Source organism: Vulpes lagopus, chromosome 10 (genome assembly GCF_018345385.1).
Source record: "Vulpes lagopus strain Blue_001 chromosome 10, ASM1834538v1, whole genome shotgun sequence".
Lineage (NCBI taxonomy): Eukaryota > Metazoa > Chordata > Mammalia > Carnivora > Canidae > Vulpes > Vulpes lagopus.
This window is the reverse complement of record NC_054833.1, coordinates 104,690,508-104,709,228: the sequence shown is the minus strand read 5'-3', so window position 1 is coordinate 104,709,228 and position 18,721 is coordinate 104,690,508. Positions and strand designations below refer to the sequence as shown.

At 44.0% G+C, this 18,721-nt stretch overlaps 1 protein-coding gene across 1 annotated transcript in view; it reads left to right on the top strand.

Annotated features, from left to right (window-relative positions):
* PMFBP1 (polyamine modulated factor 1 binding protein 1) overlaps positions 1 to 18,721 on the top strand; it is a 47,424-nt gene that overhangs the window by 28,339 nt on the left and 364 nt on the right. The window contains exons 8-19 of the mRNA XM_041773054.1: positions 64 to 221; positions 1,691 to 1,931; positions 4,134 to 4,323; positions 4,482 to 4,635; positions 5,643 to 5,810; positions 6,075 to 6,212; positions 11,021 to 11,185; positions 11,721 to 11,888; positions 12,197 to 12,364; positions 13,187 to 13,290; positions 13,804 to 13,878; positions 16,278 to 16,516. Of these exons, the coding sequence (XP_041628988.1) occupies positions 64 to 221; positions 1,691 to 1,931; positions 4,134 to 4,323; positions 4,482 to 4,635; positions 5,643 to 5,810; positions 6,075 to 6,212; positions 11,021 to 11,185; positions 11,721 to 11,888; positions 12,197 to 12,364; positions 13,187 to 13,290; positions 13,804 to 13,878; positions 16,278 to 16,516 (1,968 nt within the window). The remainder of the gene's footprint in view (positions 1 to 63; positions 222 to 1,690; positions 1,932 to 4,133; positions 4,324 to 4,481; positions 4,636 to 5,642; positions 5,811 to 6,074; positions 6,213 to 11,020; positions 11,186 to 11,720; positions 11,889 to 12,196; positions 12,365 to 13,186; positions 13,291 to 13,803; positions 13,879 to 16,277; positions 16,517 to 18,721) is intronic.

Sequence of the window (18,721 nt, the reverse complement as noted above, 5' to 3'; positions counted from 1 at the left end):
GAGAGGCAGAAGGAAGCCAGAGCCCTCCTCTGAGCAAGGAGCACTCTGTCCCTTCCACTTCAGACATGATGAAGTTGGAGCTGGACCTGCACGGGCTGAGGGAGGAGACATCGGCCCATATGGAAAGGAAGGATAAGGAGGTTGTCATCCTGCAACGGCGGCTGCAGGAGCTACAGATTCAGTTCACTGAGACCCAGAAGCTGGGTTTGAAGAAAGACAAGGTAAGGCAAGAGAGGTTCTCTGGTTAGACCAGCTAACAGGATGGATGTGAGGCCAGACCTTGGCCAGAGCAGGTCCTGCAGCTCTGCACTGACTGCGATTGCCTGGAGAACATCAACACATAAGCAATGAGACTGCAGGTTCTTTAGGCCCAGACACAGTCCTGAGCACTTCTTGGGGATTTTTCAAAGCACATACTAAATAAATAAAACACCATTATCCAGGGACCTTACAGAGATGTTGACTTTATACGAGGTTCTTCCCCAGCCCTGCAAGGCAGAGACTTTAGGACACACTTGCATCGTTCCTTTATGCTTCTGTTTATGCTCAATTGTTGAAAGAAATTCTTCAAATATTGTGTAGCCTTGTTAAGAGTTTCAAGTGAATTTTAATCAGTAAAATTATAAAAATCTTATGAATATGCAAATCAGGCATTTGAAAAATAGTAATGGAACTATGCCCTAGAAGTTCTGTAGTTGCCAACCTAAATCAAGGTCCTGGAAAAGCCTAGGAAATGAAGTAAGGACAGAAAGGTTGTAAAAACAATGTAAGCTTGTGTAGTCAGCACAGCTACACTTTTATCAGATCTAGCAGAAATCATCCCAGCTGATTGATTGGCTGGTCATTCAGATCTCCTATTTGAAATTCAGAGAGGATTCATTAGTCAAAGTGGAAGTATCTAGAGAGATGACAACAAGAGGCCAGGAGTCTAGGTAAACAGCTTTGAGTCATTCATACATTCAATCAACAAGTATTTTTTGAGCTCCTGTGATATATCAAGCATTGGACAGAGATTTGAATGAAGTGAAGGAGCCACTGAATGGGAGGGCTTGAGGAAGAATATTCCAAGCTGAGGAAGTAACAAGTGTGAGAGCCCTCAGGTGAGAGTCTGCTTAGAATATTCTAGGAGAGGGGATCCCTGGGTGGCTCAGCAGTTTAGCGCCTGCCTTTGGCGCAAGGTGCGATCCTGGAGCCCCGGGATCAAGTCCACGTCAGGCTCCCAGCATGGAGCCTGCTTCTCCCTCTACCTGTGTCTCTGCCTCTCTCTCTCTCTCTCTCTCTCTGTCTCTCTCTCTCTCTCTCTCTATCATAAATAAACAAACAAACAAACAAAAAAGAATATTCTAGGAGATAAGCTGAAGCCGAAAGTGGTAAGGGTGGCAAGAGGTGAGGTCAAACCAGAACATGAGCATCCCAAGAATTGCTGTAAGGACTGTGGCCTTTTTCTAAATAAATGGAGCCAGTAGATGGTTTTGAGGAGAGACAGAACAAGATCTGACTTACGCTTTCAGAGGCCTTCCTCTGGCTGCTGCATTGGGAACAGCATGACTTGAGGCAGGAAGCAGAGGTAGGAGACTATTTGATATCCAGGCAAGAGAAAATGACTGGGGAGGGCTCAAGACAATCTGTACCCGGCCTCACTGGGTCGCTGCTCAGGCCTCCATCAGCACTCACTCTTTGCTTTCCTCAGCTCCTCCAAGAGAAAGATGAGATGCTGCATGAGCTCGAGAAGGAATTGGCACAGGTTCAGAATAGTCTCATGAAAAAGGAGATGGAGTTGGAGAAGCAGCAACGGATGACGACAGAACTTGAGCTCACCATCCAGGAGGTGAAGCAGGATAAGTCCAGGGCAGAGTGTGGGACCCTGCGAGCTGAGATCCAGAAGCTGAAGGACTCTCTCGAAGAAACCCAACAGCAACAGAAGCTGGCTGGTGAGCCCCCCAGCACACAGTGTCTTCACTACACTTCCAACCATCGGGGCTAGAGCAGTCCCCTCCTTTCTCTAAATGCCCACTTCCCCCTTCTTTCCCCACTCATTACTCCAAACCTTCTGGTCATCTCATGGCACATCCCACAGGGTTCACAATGCCCTCTTGAGCTCCTGCACTCACCCCTAACTGGGATGGTGAAGTGCTGAACGCACACACCCACGTTTTTCCCAGCAGCCTTCAATGAAGTTCTCCCCTTTCCCCATCACGAGGAGGACAGGGCTCCATACTTTGCTTCTGTGCACTGCATTCCTCCCCTCTTCTCCAGGACCTTCATCCTACAGTTTACTCTTCCCTCCCTGGCTTAGACACATTCTCTCCCCTATATTGCCTCCCAATACATTCTTCTCTGTACAGCCTGCACTGTGGGTCATTCCTTGCTCCTCTGCTGAAACTGCTTTCTCAGAGGCCACCAATAACTTCTTGCTCTGGGCATGGAGTTTCCCTTGGGGTGGATGAAAACAATCAGAAATTAGGTACTGGTGATGGTTGCACATCTTTGTGAGTATTCCAGAAATCACTGACTTGAATGCTTTAAAGGGTTAAATGTTATGTTATGTGGTTGACATATCACTTTGTGGAGGGAAGGTGCATAGCGTGCCTCTGTTCCTACCCTCCTTTAACTCTGTGTGTGTGTGTTTGCTGTTGGCCTCCCACACTCAACAACTGTTTCCCAGGTTTGGAGACGTAACAGGTCCCTTCTTCTTTCACACATTTCACCATTGTTTCCTCTTTTCCCTCCTTCTCTAACAGGAGTCATCATCCACCCTTAAACTCTGCCCTCTTTCCTTTATTCTCAGTCTCAGGACAACTCCATAACTTAGAGCCCCAGGCCTGACTTGGCACCTGTGGTCACTCTTGTATATAGAGAGTAATCTCCACCTGGGCAATGCACCTTCCCCTCTGACGCAGCCTTCCCAAAACTGAACTTTCTCTTCCCTGCTTAAAAAATGAAATTCCTCCTCCTTCTTCCAAGGTATATGGTCATTTCTGTAGTGACACCATCGTTCTTCCAATATCCCCGGCTGAAAATGGAGACAATGTTGATGTTTATTTTTTTTTAAGATTTTATTTATTTATTCATGAGAGACACAGAGAGAGAGAGAGGCAGAGACACAGGCAGAGGGAGAGAAGCAGGCCCCACACAGGGAGCCCGACGCAGGACTCGATCCCTGGTCTCCAGGATCAGGCCCTGAGCTGAAGGCAGCGCTAAACCGCTGAGCCACCCTGGCTGCCCGACAATGTTGATGTTTAAAACAGAAACGATACTAAAAACTTTAGGACATAGGACCATATTTAGTGTAGAGAAACTCCAGTAAGCGACTTATTTGATGTTTCTCTCTTTATAGCCAGTAGGGGCAAGGGCATGGACTAAAAGGTTATTGAAGGAAGTCTTTCTCCATTTAATACATTCTAATTTTCCTAAAATACTCTTTATGCCAGGTCTCTGCTCAGGAACCCACTAACTTAACTCTAAACATTTCTCTCTGGCTTTCAAAATCCTCCAAAGCTGCCTTCTCTCCCACCACTCACTCAGCTGTCTCCCATAACTCCTTCCCACTTTCCTTTCCAGTCAAACCAATCTCTTCCCATCCTCTTCTTATATACCTCTCCATTCTCTTCCCATGCGTTTGTTCTAACAAGCCCCTCATCTGGAATTCCCTTCCTTCTTCTTATTCTCAGGCCCAGTGCAATCCTTGTTCCTCTATAAGTCCATTCCCAACTGTTCTCACCCACTCTGATCTTGCTTCACAGGAGTTCACAGTGAGTGCATGCTTAACATTACTGTGTTCTCTATGTTGTGTGGGCCAGTTATGTCTCCCTCACTAGACTCTAAACTCCATTAGGGTCAGGATTTGTCCCTAATGACAGGATGAGTCACCTAAGAAATACTGAGCAATTTATATTGATTGGTTTAACTTTAGTTCAGAAGCAGTTCATGGCTGGGGGATAGTTGAAGACAGATAATTTAACAGAGCTCCTTAGGAGTGATAATGAGATAGAGAAACGAGGACAGGTTGGAAATTGAAATAAGTCACAAAATGAAGGAACAGACTTTTTAACTGGTTTTATTAGTAATCTGGTCTTCATACATACTCCCTTCTCCCATGTACATGTGCCTGGCTTGTCTGATGTGTTCTGTAGCTCAGCAAGCAGCCCAGTATAAGGAAGAGATCCTTCTGGCAAAGAATAACCTGGAGGATGCCCAGAGGAAACTGCAAAGCTACACTTTCCTGGAGAAACAAAAGACAGAGACCATCCAGGAACTGCAGAGAGAACTTCAGAAGTTGCAGAAAGATTCCTTGATAGCGGGAGAGGAACTCGCACCCAACAGGTACCACCACGTCACCTCCAGAGAGAGGCTCTCTTATGAACCAGTCTGGACACTGCAGCAGCTGCCCAGCAATGGGATAGCAAGCCCCGTGCAGCCAGCTCACAATCTGCCAACACAGACACTGAAATCTGTATTCCTGTGGTTGCCTTTTGCTTTAGGAAACGGATAGAGGAGCTGACATCAGAACTCTCTGAGGCCCGGAGGAAGCTTGAAATTTCAGAAAAGGAAAAGAGGCAGTTTCAGAAGACAACAGCTGAGCAGGATATGAAGCTGAATGAGCTGCTAGAGCATCTAAAAATCCTTCAACACCAGGTATAAAGGGCAAAGAGGTTACCAGCTCAAGCATCTGCTCTGCTTAAGATTAAATATATTAGTCTTTATTTGGGAAGATGCCACCACCAATCCATTCAAACCAATTATCTAGAATTTGTGTTAGAATGTTAAGCCAGCCTATCAACTCTAGTTCCCATGACCAATAATAAGCATTTTCAACAGCTAAGCTTAAAGATAGTCAGAGGACAATGTTGGTTTTTTTTATATATATAGGATTCAGAAGCTATCTTTGTCAGTCATTTTAAAGTCTTCAATCTCTGAATTATTCTTTTCTGTGCTTTTCTAAGTTTCTTTTTAAACTTTGTTCAAAGAGGTTTTTTTGTTTTTGTTTTTGTTTTTAATTTTTATTTATTTATGATAGTCACGGAGAGAGAGAGAGAGAGGCAGAGACACAGGCAGAGGGAGAAACAGGCTCCATGCACCGGGAGCCTGACGTGGGATTCGATCCTGGGTCTCCAGGATCGCGCCCTGGGTCAAAGGCAGGCGCCAAACCGCTGCGCCACCCAGGGATCCCTCAAAGAGGTTTTTAAGTGGAAAGATTTGGTGAGTAAGCAGGAGAGAAGGTTGATGCTGTGGGAACAGGATCTAGAAATAAAATAAGTTGGTATATCTAATTGAACAAAAGAAATATTGCTGAACATCTGGGGAAACTTTTTTTTATTATCTATGCTAAATAACCAAGGAGTTGCCCTCATATTTATTTCAGCCATTCTCTTTGCCTGGGGGGTTTGTTTTGTTTTTTAATTTTTTAATTTTATTTTTATTCTTTCATGAGAGACACAGAGAGACAGGCAGAGACATAGGCAGAGGGAGAAGCAGGCTCCTTGCCAGGAACCCGATGTAAGACTCAATCCTAGGACCCTGGGATCATGCCCTGGGCCAAAGGCAGACACTCAACCTCTGAGCCCACCCAGGCATCCCTTGTTTTGTTTTTTCAAAAAATATACAGTCTAAGATTGTCTTTCAGGCCAGTCTTTATTTCTCAGCAAAGGGAGCAAGCCTCTGCCAAAACCAGTCTAACAGAAGAGCTTCAGGAGGTGACAAGATTACTGGAGGAAAAACGGGAACAGTTGAAAAAGAGCAAAGAACAGGAGAAGTTGCTGGAGCTAGAGCTCGAGACATTCCAACAGGAGGAAAAAAAGAAAGAAAAAATGGTGAGAAGGAGAATCCAGGAAGAGGTGGGGTCATGAATCCAGGGCAAGACTTGAGCCCCACTGAGCCTGGCAGGATACAGAGGCCATGCTCAGACCTCAGGAGAGAAGGGAGGGAAGGTGAGAAAGGCAAGTGAGAAGGAGAGAGAAGGCCCAGACACCACAGGCTGCAGTATGGAGCTGTGGGTGTGGGAAGGGGGAGCAGGCTTCTGTGAGAGTCTAAGGTAACACCTTTTTTCTGGGCTTTGTTCTCTAATGGGGATGCAGACAAAAGAAAGTTTGAGGATGTTGGAGGAGGAAAATGAGAATGTCAAAGCACAGTTAATGCAATGTTCCACCCAACTGGATTCCTCTCTCAGCAAACAAAACGCCTCCCAGCAAGTCATCCAAGAGCTAAACAATGAGGTGAGTTGATAGAAATTCTGAGGGAGTGAGAAACTTGAACCCTGTGACCCCCCTATAACCCTTGACCTGAAATCAGCACCTATCTCTCCCCAACTAAACGCCCAGCCCATGTGCATCCTGTGATACCTGCAAGCTCCACTTCTCTCTTTGAAGTGGGGGTAACCCCTCCACACCCATTTGCTTAGCTAGAGAAATGTTTCTTCCACATGTAGAAGGTCTTGTTTAATATCTGCTGGAGCTCCCAAACTATACAGTCTTTGGCAGCAAATATTCCACAGCAACATTTCAGACCAGAATTGAGGGAGTTCATCATGTGGGGCAATTTTCTAGGGAATGCTTCCAAAAATAGTGCCAAGGCACAAAAGGGATGGAAAGGGAGACAGTTATTTATCATTACACAAAAAAAGTTGACAGAAAAGAGTAAATGGCATCTAAATATATGCAAGGCACTATGCTTGAAGTTAGTCATCATTTATTGACTGTCCACTTAGATAATTCTTCACATGCCTTCCATCTGCTTTACTCCCAACAAGACATAGATTACTATGATCTTCATTTTACAGGGAAGAAAGGCTGGGGCTCAAGGTAACTGATTAATAAGCAATGAGATGGACCAGTGTTTGAACCTAGAGCATCTAGCTCTAATGCCTAACCTCTTTCCACTTCATCATGAATGGCAATACTTTCCCTAAAACTGAATATATTTCATCTTCCTGCAAGAAACAAATATAGCATCTTGATACGTAAGTCCCTTGGGGTACGAATGAAAGACCAAGCAGCTCTGGTTCCCTTATAATTTAAAAAGAAGAAAAAATGTTTAAAAAGAAGGAGGAGGAGGTGGGGAGAGGAGTAGGAGAAGAAGAAAAAGAAGAAGGAGGAGGATGAAGATGAGGAGGAGGACGAAAAAGATGAGGATGAGGAGGAAGAGGACGAAGAGGAGGGGAGAAGGAGGAGGAGAAGAAGAAAGAAGATGAAATGTTCATCTTAAAATATTAAAGACTATACAAAGTATAAGAACAGCACTGCCCAATGGAATGTTCTGTGATGATGGGAAAGTTCTGTATTAGACCTTTCAAAGATGCTATATCTACTATCATATGTGGCTGTTGAGTGCTTGGCTTAGTATGACTTAGGAACTGAATTTTAAATTTTAATATTAGCTAATTTTTAGTTTTATTTAAATGTAAATAGGCTTGTGCGGCTAGTGGCTACCATATTAGACAGCACAGAAACTAGTATTTCTGGAGTTTTGTACTCCAGAGATAAAAATCTCTCCTTTGCTGTGGTCCAAAGTTGAGCTCTGAGTCCCTGAGATCCCCAGGGAATCTCCCTGAATATAAGAGATATTACCTAATTACTTAATATTGGCCTATTATCATGTTTGCCAAAAGAAAGATGGCCATGTAAATGTGGAAGTAAAGGATTAATTTCAGAATTCCTTTGATGGAAATCAGGACACTAGAGGGTTTGTGTGTGTGTGTGTGTGTGTGTGTGTGTGTATGCCTGTTCAACTTTTTAAAAGCATACCTCATGTATAGTAGCAATATTATTAGCTGAAACAATCATTAGAAAGAGGCTTAAAGGGCAGCCCTGGGTGGCTCAGCGGTTTAGCGCCTGCCTTTGGCCCAGCGTGTGATCCTGGAGTCCTGAATCAAGTCCCATGTTGGACTCCCTGCATAGAGCTTGCTTCTCCCTCTGCCTGTGTCTCTGTGTGTCTCTCATGAATAAATAAATAAAATCTTTTTAAAAAAGAAAGAAAGAGGCTTAGTTTTGCATTCTAAAGTGTATTTTCTTTTTTTTTTTTTAAGATTTTATTTATTTATTCATGAGAGACACAGAGAGAAAGAGAGGCAGAGACACAGGCAGAGGGAGAAGCAGGCTCCATGCAGGGAGCCTGATGTGGTACTTGATCCCAAGTCTCTAGGATCACACCCTGGGCTGAAGGCAGGTGCTAAACCACTGAGCCACCCAGGGATCTCCCCCTAAAGTGTATTTTCTTTCGCCAATACTCCACGATCTCAATTTTTAAAGTTACCATGTGAAAACAATAGATCTTGAGATTTTTTTTCCTCTTTGATTCTAGGACATTTTTCCACTATGTTTTATAATTAATTACTAAAAATAATTAATTTTCTAATTAATAAATTAGAAAGCTAATTTATTTTAAATATTTATTCTGTATTTGGACTTCTTATTGAACTCACTTATAAACAGTTTTTCAGTTGCCTCTCATGGATTTTCTAGGTGGATGATTAGATCATTTGCAAGCAACAAAAATTCACTAAACCTCTAATATTTATTCTTATTTTATTTTATTTTTCCTATTGCATTGGACAGTACCTACAGTTTGGTGTTCAAGAGTAGCATCTTTTTCTTGCTTTTAACATTAATGGAATCCATCTGTTTTAGTATGATGTTCTTTGTAATGCGGTGATTAAAATTAACTAATTGATTCTAATTGTGGCTCATTCTTACATTCCCAGTATGAATCCTGTGTGTCATGTATTACTCTTTTAATACAATACTTGGAATGTTCTAGGAAGTAAAATAAGGCCAGTTTTACTGGAGTGTAGTAATCAAAGAGGATGCTGGTATAGGATGAGAGTAGTAAGATAGGTAGGGGTGGACATTGTGGCCTCTGTTAAGCAATTTGGGGGTTTATTCTAAGAGCAATGAAAAGACACTGATGAAATTTCCTTAAAGGGTCAGGAGAGATGATTTGATCTAAGTTTTCAAAATATAATTCTGACTAATGTATGGAAATGGATTGCAAAGAGGGGAAGGTATGGAAGTGAGAGATCCAGTTAGAAGGCTATTGCCATTCAAACTAGACTGGCATCAGTGAAGACAGAAGTTAGCAAATTCATGATGTGTTTTGGCAGCAGAATTGACAAGACTAATGATGGAATGAATGTGAGAGGAAGCAAGGAATCAAAGATGACTTAGTGAAACTCACCTATAAAACTGTGTAGGCCTATTGCCTTTGCAAGGGAGAGATTATATCTTTATGAAAACTTTTATTAAAATTATTTTATTGTATAATTTACATATATCTGTATATAGGTTTCCATTATCCTTCTCCAAGCTAAACCACTGATGTTAGAGAAATTTAAAATAAACTCTCTGAACTTTATTAAACTAAAGCCAATGGGCTTTTAGTTTATAACAGCCTTCTCAACGTACCCCTTTTCTCCTTAAAAAAAAACACACCTCTCCTTTGTTTCCCAGACTTGCCTATGGTTTTGCCACAGCTTCTTTGTCCCAGATTGTAATTCTTTTTCATACCCAAATAAACCCATCTTTTGCTGGTAAATTTTTAAAAATAAAAGCAATAAATATATAATACAAATAATAACTAACATATATTTATTACATATAAATAATACAAAACCAATGAATTAATTAAGCTTCTGTTTTAGCTGTAGCATCATTGTGACTTATGTCACCACCCTTCTTTTTGTTATCCTTCCTCTGACATTTCCTGATTTGACCACCAATTATCAAGTACTTACAGTGAATTGCCATTTCTTCACTAATTCACCAGGTTTACTGGGCAGACACAGTTGACTCCACGTTTGCAGAAGTCCCCGAAAAAGATGTTCTTTTTCCAGAAGACCAAATTATTTAATCTTCAGGAATAGTTTCATTCCCAGGACATGTAAATACAGGGTCAGAAGTACAATTTAACACTTCTCATCTCACCAATTCCTAAAGTTGAAGATACTCAAAATTCCCACTGAAAAAATAATAAACTTCAAGCATGGAGCAGTTACTGAAGAAAACCCAGTGGAGTGTGTTTCTGTGGATGTGGTCACATAGAGGATGAAGGTATACTAAAATATCAAAGAAGATAAAATACCGAAGAACAGAAGTTGGGCATGTGAATTTCTAAGGTCTTCCTTCTGCTTCGTGACTTGGAAGTAGATCTCTGCCCTATATTTAAAAGTATTTAATAACATGTTTCGTTACTTAGCATGTCCATGATCATATTCATAGCTATAAAGCAGTTTACACACTATTAAGCCCTTTTTACCTGTATAATCTCATTTGATCTTCACCAAAACTCTATAAATTCTTGAAAGTAACTGGTTTGCAGGAGAGGAAACTGAGGCTCAGAGAGATTAAATAAATGACAGAACACGACCTCTAATCCAGATCTCAATTCCTTTTAACTACAGTATGAACACTCATTACTAAGTTTAAGACACAGACTTCAATTTTTAAACACGCTTCTACCAGAACTACATGTTCACTACATCCCTAATTCCAAATATTGCCATATAAAACATTTCATTTGGTCAAAAAAATTATTTAGTATTTATTGAGCACATGTTATGTGCCATGCCCTGAGCTACAGGCAGTGGAGATACAGCAGTGAAGGAAGCATACACAGTCCTGCTTTCATGGTACATCAAGTCTAATGGATTATGTAGGGAATTAAGGAGACATAAAACACACAAACAAAATGCTATAACATGGTTCCTAACCTAGAATTGAGCTCCAGATCTTTATTAAAGGCTATAGAGTCTGTGAAAGGGATTATTCATGTACTCCATACATCATGGCCCAGGACTGCCAATATTCCTTGTATGTGGCGGGGGGACCTGCTAACTTAGAAGGGGAACTGTGGGGTAAGAGGTGCAGAAGAACCTGGAAAGGGCAGCTGTTCTTTTTATAACAGTGAGGGGAGGGTATGGGCCTTACACAGACTGTTCTGCATGTTAGTGCAGAGAGAACAGAGCCCAGCTCTTGTCCATTTCCTGTAGACATAGAGGATGCCTCTTACAGTGATGTTCCCCCTCCAAAAGCTAGTCCTTCAGAAGGAAGCCTTAGAGAGTCTACAGATCCAGCTGGACAAGGCTGTGCAGAAGGAGAAGCAATATATCCAGACCATGGTCAGTAAAGAAGCCTATGAGGAGTTGTCCCGGAAGTCAGCCGCCTGCCAAGATGACCTGACACAAACTCTTGAGAAGGTAAGCCATACCCTCTCATCACCAGGGCTCTTTAGGGTAAAGAAACGTCCAAGTATCATGGGAAGTATAAGAGTCAATCCTCTGCACAACTGGCTGTCACCAGGACCATCTGCAAACTCTTGCATGAGCTAGAATTTCCTTCCAGAGAAGGCCTTGGTGAGACTTCTTTTTTGAGGAGAACAGGAAAGCAAAGATGGAGGCCAAATCCAATGAGTCTACTGACAGGTAACCCAGGGACAAAGTTTTCCCAAAACCTAGGTTGTCTGGGCAATTTGTGCCTCACTCAGTGCCGATCATGCCTAGCTGATCAGTTCAGAGAACTGGAAAAAAAGGAAACAAGGTAGGGGAAGGAGGATGTAGAAAATCAACCACTGTCACTTCCCACCCCTCTCTGGGACACTAGGCAAGTGACCAGGTGTCTGTGGCACCCTGAGCAGAGGATGGGGAGACACTGGAACCCTGCCCCATTTGGCACTCAAGAGAATGGGCCAAAGAACTGTGACAGCCATTCTCATCCCCTTTGTCTTTATGGAAGCTCAATCATACGACCTCAGAGACCAAGAGTCTGCACCGAAGCTTGGCACAGGCTCAAGAGAGGAAAGTTCAGCTGGAAGATGAAATCATTGCTTACGAGGAGAGGATGAAAAAGCTCAACATGGAATTAAAAAAACTGCAGGGCTTCCAACAGCAGAGCGAGCTAGAGGTGAGAAGCAGCCAGGAGCTCGGAATGCCTTCCTGTTCCAGGGCCCCAAACTCTCCTCTTGCCCCCAGCTCTTTAGCACAGAGCCATTCCCTTTGGCTAACCGGTTCCCTGTGCTTGCTGTTCAGGGACCTTCAAGCAGAGGCGGCAACGATCAGAGCAGGGGTGCCCTCTGCTGGTACTGGAAGTAAAGTGCCCCATAAGGAGTCTCCTAAAGCCGAGAAAGCGCCCTCCTGCCCTATCTTGGGTGCTCTGGGCTCAGGGCGGTCGGGGCAGCCGGGGTCCCCTCCTCACTTTGCACCCCTGAGCAGGTGCACGCCTTCGACAAGAAGCTGGAGGAGATGAGCAACCAAGTGCTGCAGTGGCAGAAGCAGCACCAGAGCGACCTCAAGATGCTGGCAGCTAAAGAGGAGCAGCTCCGGGCCTTCCAGGAGGAAATGACCGCCCTGAAAGAGAACCTCCTGGCAGACGAGAAGGAGGTGGGCACTCCTCAGCTTCCGGTCACTCCCTCCCAGGCCCTCCCAGCATGTCCACGACCCCCTGGATTCTAGACTGCCCCTGGTGGAGGTGGGGATGCCTAAGAGCAAGGAAAGGACGTCCGCAGCCCACTTTATTCAGTACAAATAGGGTCTGGGTGCTCTAAGGCCCACAGCAGTTGCCTCAACCCAGCTGTCTTCCTGTGCCTTCATTGACAGAGATAATGAGAATAAAAGGCTATTCCAGCGCCCTGTCAGGTATACCAGTTGCCCCTGACTTGGATAACCCCCTGAGCAGTCCTCTTCCAGAGCCTACCCTAAAAATTTTCATTTCCCTGCAGTAGACCCTGCTAAGAGATCTTTGGGCACACCTTACGCCCCAGTCCCAGAGCAGTGAAGTCCATGGCAGGAGGCCACAGAATATCTCGGTGTAGCCACAAGGACTTTGCTTGAATTAGGAAAAAAACAAAAGGCATCCATTCCTCAAGATATTTTCCCTTCCATCTGTTAAAAAATGGATTTAACATACTGCTTTTGCAAAACATGCTGTCTTAATACCTTTGCCCAAAAATCATCATTGTAAGTATACGCAACTACTTTGTCTCTACGATAAACAGTGCCCTGTTCAGAGATGTCACCTTTGTGTGCATGCACTGCTGGTGGTGGAGATCCTGCTGTGGCAATTCCAACTCTGGCCTAGGGGTTGGACAGCAGAACCAATGTTTCTTCTTCCAGGAAGAGAGAAGAGGCCTGATTTTGGAATAGGGAGGTGACAGGCCTATGCTCTCCCACCTCTAACCATCTCATTTTCTTCTTGTACCAAAGCCTTGTTGTCTGCCCCAGCGGTCTGCGCCTAAAGAGAGCTGTAGGATACGCCGAGAGAATGATCAGATTATGTCCAACATGGAGCAATGGGCAAAAGAGCAAAAGTAAGTAAGGCAGGGTTCCAAGGCCTGGGCTGAGCTGAGAAACTGCACATATGTGTGCTAAAGAATAGTGTCACACACACACACACACACACACACTGCCCTCTAGGGAAATGAATCCACTGTCACCCCACATTCAAGAGCTGAGAATAAGATGGAGAGGCCTCAACTCTTTAGGCAGAATCAGGAAGACCTGCTGACTTAGAAACAGAGTGGCTCCAAGATCAAAGGGATGCTTTGCTGTAGGTCAGATTTCCTCTTCCCAACCTGGAATCTGGCTTCTCTGCCTGGATCCCTTGAACTCACCTGATATTATAATGATTTTGCATAGTAGTTGAGAGTGGAGGGTTCCCTCATTTGCCAGGTGCCAGGGAGGATCTAGCTCTAGGGAGTGGGTGATGAGCTGGGGCCTAGGGCTCAGCAGATGCCTTGCTGAAAACACCAGCCTCCCAGCCAGCCAGCTCATGCTCTTCCTCATGGGGGTCTGGGAACTTTCTCTTATGGATTTTATTACAGGATCGCCAATGAGAAACTAGGAAACAAGCTCCGTGAGCAGGTCAAATATATTGCCAAGCTGACTGGTGAAAAGGAGTAAGTCATCCCACACCCCCCAGGCTTGGCCCCAGGCTGCTTGGGCCCTTAGGGGAAGGGTCAGCCATGAGCGAGGGCTGACTTTATCATTAGATATACATGCATCTGACCTCAGGAAAGGGCTGGGACTATGGAAACATTCTGGGTTGTGAATCTGCATCTATGTGACCTTGGGCACATCACTTCACCTCATTGGACCCTTGTTCCCTCACCAACAATACAGAAAGGGGTTACTAGTCTCTCTGCCACTTCCCACTGTCGCCTGCTGTGATTCTCAGAGGTCAAAAAATGCTAAGAAGGAAACAGAAATTGAAAGGCAAGGTAGAGGCTAAGCTGCTATAACAAAGAGACCTCCAAATGAAGGAACATAGAACTGGAAGGAACATCCCTAGGAGGTGAATGGTCTAGGTTGGTAGGGTTCCTCTGTCCCACATGGTCATTGGGGACCTAAGTTCCTTCTACTTGTTGCTCCACCCTCCCCTGTGGCCTTGCTTCATCCTTGTGGTCAAAGCTGGGTTAGCAGACTGTGGTGTGGGAAGAGTGTGGGAAGTTTGGGAACAGATGAAAGTATGGATGTCTACAACCAAGATGTCAGAGATGGTATAGTCACAGATAATGACAAGCTCTAGGGCAGTGGCTCCCAATCCTTTGTCAGGGAACACTTAAAAAAGAACCACATTTGCTTGGCACAGTGGGAGAATTTGGGATGAATTGTTTGTGACAAAGTTGGCCAGCCAGTGGCTGCCCCAAGAGCTGAGAGCATCCACATCTCAGCACGTCTAGAACCCATTCATTAGGCCCAGTTGGACAGCTCTGTTCTGAGCTGTGACCATAGGATGATGGCTGAGTTTACGGAGAGGAGAGGATGATTGGAATACAGAAGCCAAGGAACTGAAAGCCTTGGATAGAATATACAGGATGTTGAAGGCATTGGGAATTCTGACAGGAGTGGACCATAGAGAATGGCAGAGACCCAGGGAATGAGGGCATGGCCAGGACTCCACCTCCAGGCCCAGTGGCATATGGAGTGTAGCGATGACATGAGGGGTTCCTAGGGTGCCTTCAACACCAGCCAGGCTCATAGAGAGCAAGAGGGCAAAGCACAGGCCCAGAGAAGTTGAGGATGAAGTCTTTGATTTCTCTCTATAAAAGACCATGAAATTTTTCACTAGAACAAAGGCATTTTCTGAAAGGGATTAACTAGAAGAGAAATGGTAGAAATCTAAAAGTAACAGATCATTTCTTATACTATGCCAGGTTCCAAGAAGTTCTGTTTCACAAAGAACTCATTCTTGAGTTTGAACCTATTTGAAGAAAACCCATCTATTTTTTTTAAGATTTTATTTATTTATTCATGAGAGACACACAGAGAGAGACAGAGACACAAGCGGAGGGAGAAGCAGGCTCCATGTGAGGAGCGTGATGCAGGACTCGATCCCAGGACCCTGGGACCACAACCTGAGCCAAAGGCAGATGCTCAACTGCTGAGCCACCCAGGCATCCCCCAAAAAATCTATTAATAATAATAATAACACAAATAATATTTATCAGTTACCTGTGCAAGGCACTATTCTAAGGGCTTTATATGTATTAATTTGTTTAATCTTTATAAGAACTCATGAGTTCAGTACCACTAAAATCCCCATTTATGGACAAAGAGAGGAACCCAGAGGCTAAATAACTTGCCCATGGCCTCATAAATAGTAAATGGCAGAGCCAGAATTCCAACTTGGGAAGTCTGGTTCCAGAGCCCACTGTCACGCATTGCCCTCAACATTGATTTGGAGAAATACGACCAGTTCTGGAACCACAGGAGGTATGCTAAGTTCTTTCACTCACCTACATCACTGTCATTTCTTCATCCATAAATGGGGACACATTACTTGCCCAAGCTCTCAACAGAGCTGATGAGATCCCCTGTGCTCTCAACCTTCCAGCAAAGGAAGGGGAAATAAGTTGGGCTTTGACACCAGAACTGGATGAGAGTGTTCCCCAGGCACAGCCTGGACAGCCCAAGCATGTGGGATCATTAATGACAGACAGCCTTCCAGCTCTTCAAATCAAATTTCTGTCATTTGTCAAACTGGAGCTTTATATGAAGTACGGAAGGCAGATCAGACTCAATGGTCCCCATCTGACAGATATGAAAACAGGCCCTGTGCTGACATGATGCAGTGGCTTAGAAGTCCTGATCCTGGGTCCACCCCAACCCTGAGCCTGGGCTTCTTCCAGGGAATACACATAGGCCTCCGTTTCTATGGAGCAGGAGAGCACCAGCTGGGAAAGGACCTGGTGTCCATGGTCCTCCTTCCTTTGGCACCTTTATCTGCCCTCTCTGGTGGGGAACCAAGGTGCTGAAGCAGACTGAACATCCCCTGTCCTTCCCTTTCCTTCCCCAGCCACCTGCACAATGTAATGGTCCATCTGCAGCAGGAAAACAAGAAACTAAAGACTGAGATAGAGGAGAAGAAGCTGAAAACTGGGTACCCAAGGCTGTACACCAAAGCCCTAGGCCCCAGCAAGACAGAGCCCATACAGAAGGGGAAAGTGTGTGCCACCTTGGGCTGGAGGGGGACAACTCAGGACATGAGCCAAAGAATGGACATCACCAAGTTTGTCGGGATACCCCACTGCTCAGGTAAATCTGCCATCTGTCTTTTGCTACTTATATGATATCTGTTTTCTTGGTTAAAAAAAAAAAAAAAGCAACAGCCTGATACTATTTTTCAAGAAGAGATCACTGCATTGGGAATTCAAAGTGGGAGCTGGGGGACATATCTTTTGCTTAGCTACTCTGGACCAGAGATCACTGTTACACTGATCCCCTGTACAGCCTGGATCCATAGCTACCTTTTCTGTCACATATAGATTCCATGTTACCCCAGAAGGAAGAAGCCACCCCACAACTGAGCTGCCCGGCCATGAGGCCAGTCCTTGAGGAATCATCTCATTAATTTCTCCTCAAATCAAGACTGTCATTTTCTCATTGTTCTCTCAGGTTCCTCATATTGCTAGAAATCAGCACCCTGCCTTGAGCATCATTTCCACGCACGTTTTTCAGAGGACAGTGATTTTCTGCCCCTCTCTCTTGACCTGGATCAGCTCTTGCATGAACACATCAAGGTCCCAGCCTATTTTGCAAGATGCTAACATTTTATTGAGTTTTGTCCACTATTTGCAGTGGAGTGAGCATTGGAACCATACTATTTCTGGGCCCAAACTCTAAAATAAAGACATGAGCATAGCAAGCTCTTGGTGTCTTGCAGACATCTCTGCGCCCTCCAGTCCCCACCAATATGTTCATCCCTGTTTTCTCTGGATTCTAAAAAATATAGTCTCTTTCATATATACAGGGAAGCTATAATTCCCAAAGGAAACTTCTGGATTATCTGCATTCATTTTCGAACCAAGAGAGAACTAGCTCCCCCTTTATTTTTTCTGTCTGGAATTTAAGGGGAAAAAAAATCTTAAAAATCTCAAAAAGGAAAGTAATCCTGAAACCCAAAAGAAAAGACGAGAAATGAGTGATGCATTTTCCAAATGGAGGAGGGAGATAGCCATCTGCTTTCTCCCTGGCCCGCCATATTGCATTTCTCCTTTTAACAATTTTATTTTTCTCCCCAGCCAGCTCAATACAAGTAAAATTCCATTATAACAAACTCCAAGGACAGCTAAACTATTTTATTGTGGTAGGATTTTGTTAAACTGAATACATGTCTGGAATTTATATTCCTAGTGTGTAGGAAATTGAGAGAACTAGCTACTAAGGTAAAGTAAGAGAAAGAAATAAAGGAGTTTGTACCTCAGGGTAGGGGGGCAGGAGAAGTGAAGAAACCCACTAGTTGGTAAGGATTCTTAAATATTCTTGCCCTCCTCCTCAGCCAGACAAAAGCCAAGACATGTTATGTAGCATGTCCCTGCCAGTACTTGGCAAGGGCCAATACTGGAAGTACAGGGTGAGGCAGGAGTGACAAGCACGTCTGGTAGTCTCTGCTGTGACACTTGTTGTCTGCTTGTTTATGTTTATTTTTGACTATGTACCCCCATTGGGTTTAGAGTAAGGATATGTTTTCCAGAGTAAACAAAGAGTGAAGAATCTGGTCCTAATGAAATGATTCCCCATTTCTAGCCTGTGGCCCATTTATTCAAACAAAATGTCAAAGTCATTAAAATCCCGAGTGCTATCTACTTAAAAAGATACTTTGTCTCTATATTTATGAAAAGGTGCCATATATGTTGGCCAAAGACAATAATAGCTGGATACTTTGAATGTTGTCCATTTTTTTCAAAGTTAGCTTTCACTTCCTGTGGAATAATTACACCAGAGCATGGAACGTAGTGAGTTATGGGGAGCGAAGGAGCAGCAGAGCCAGAAAAACACAGATATATCACCCAGCCATCTGGCCTTGTGAGCCCAACCAGGGGGGAGATCTGATGGGGTAGAGGGGTTGAATTTAGGGAAATGTAGCTTCTCTAAAGATAAGGCAAAGAGCAGGAAACCAGAGGGTTGCCTAACTACGAATCTTTAAGAAGAAACCAAAGGGGTTTCTTAAAGGTGGTTTGAATTGCAGATCATAGAAATGGTCTCTGTATGATGTGTAGTAGCAGATTCGTGTCATCATACATTTCCCAAACCCATGGACTATATAATACCTAGAGCGAACCGTCATGTAAACTATGGGTTCTGTGGGATAACGTGCCAAGGTAGGTTCATCGATTGTAACAAATGAACCACTCTGGTAGGGGATGTTGGTAGTGGGCAGGCTGTGCCTGTGTGGGGGCAAGGGGTCTCTGTACTTCCTGCTCAGTTTTACCGCGCACCTAAAACTTCTCTAGAAAGAAA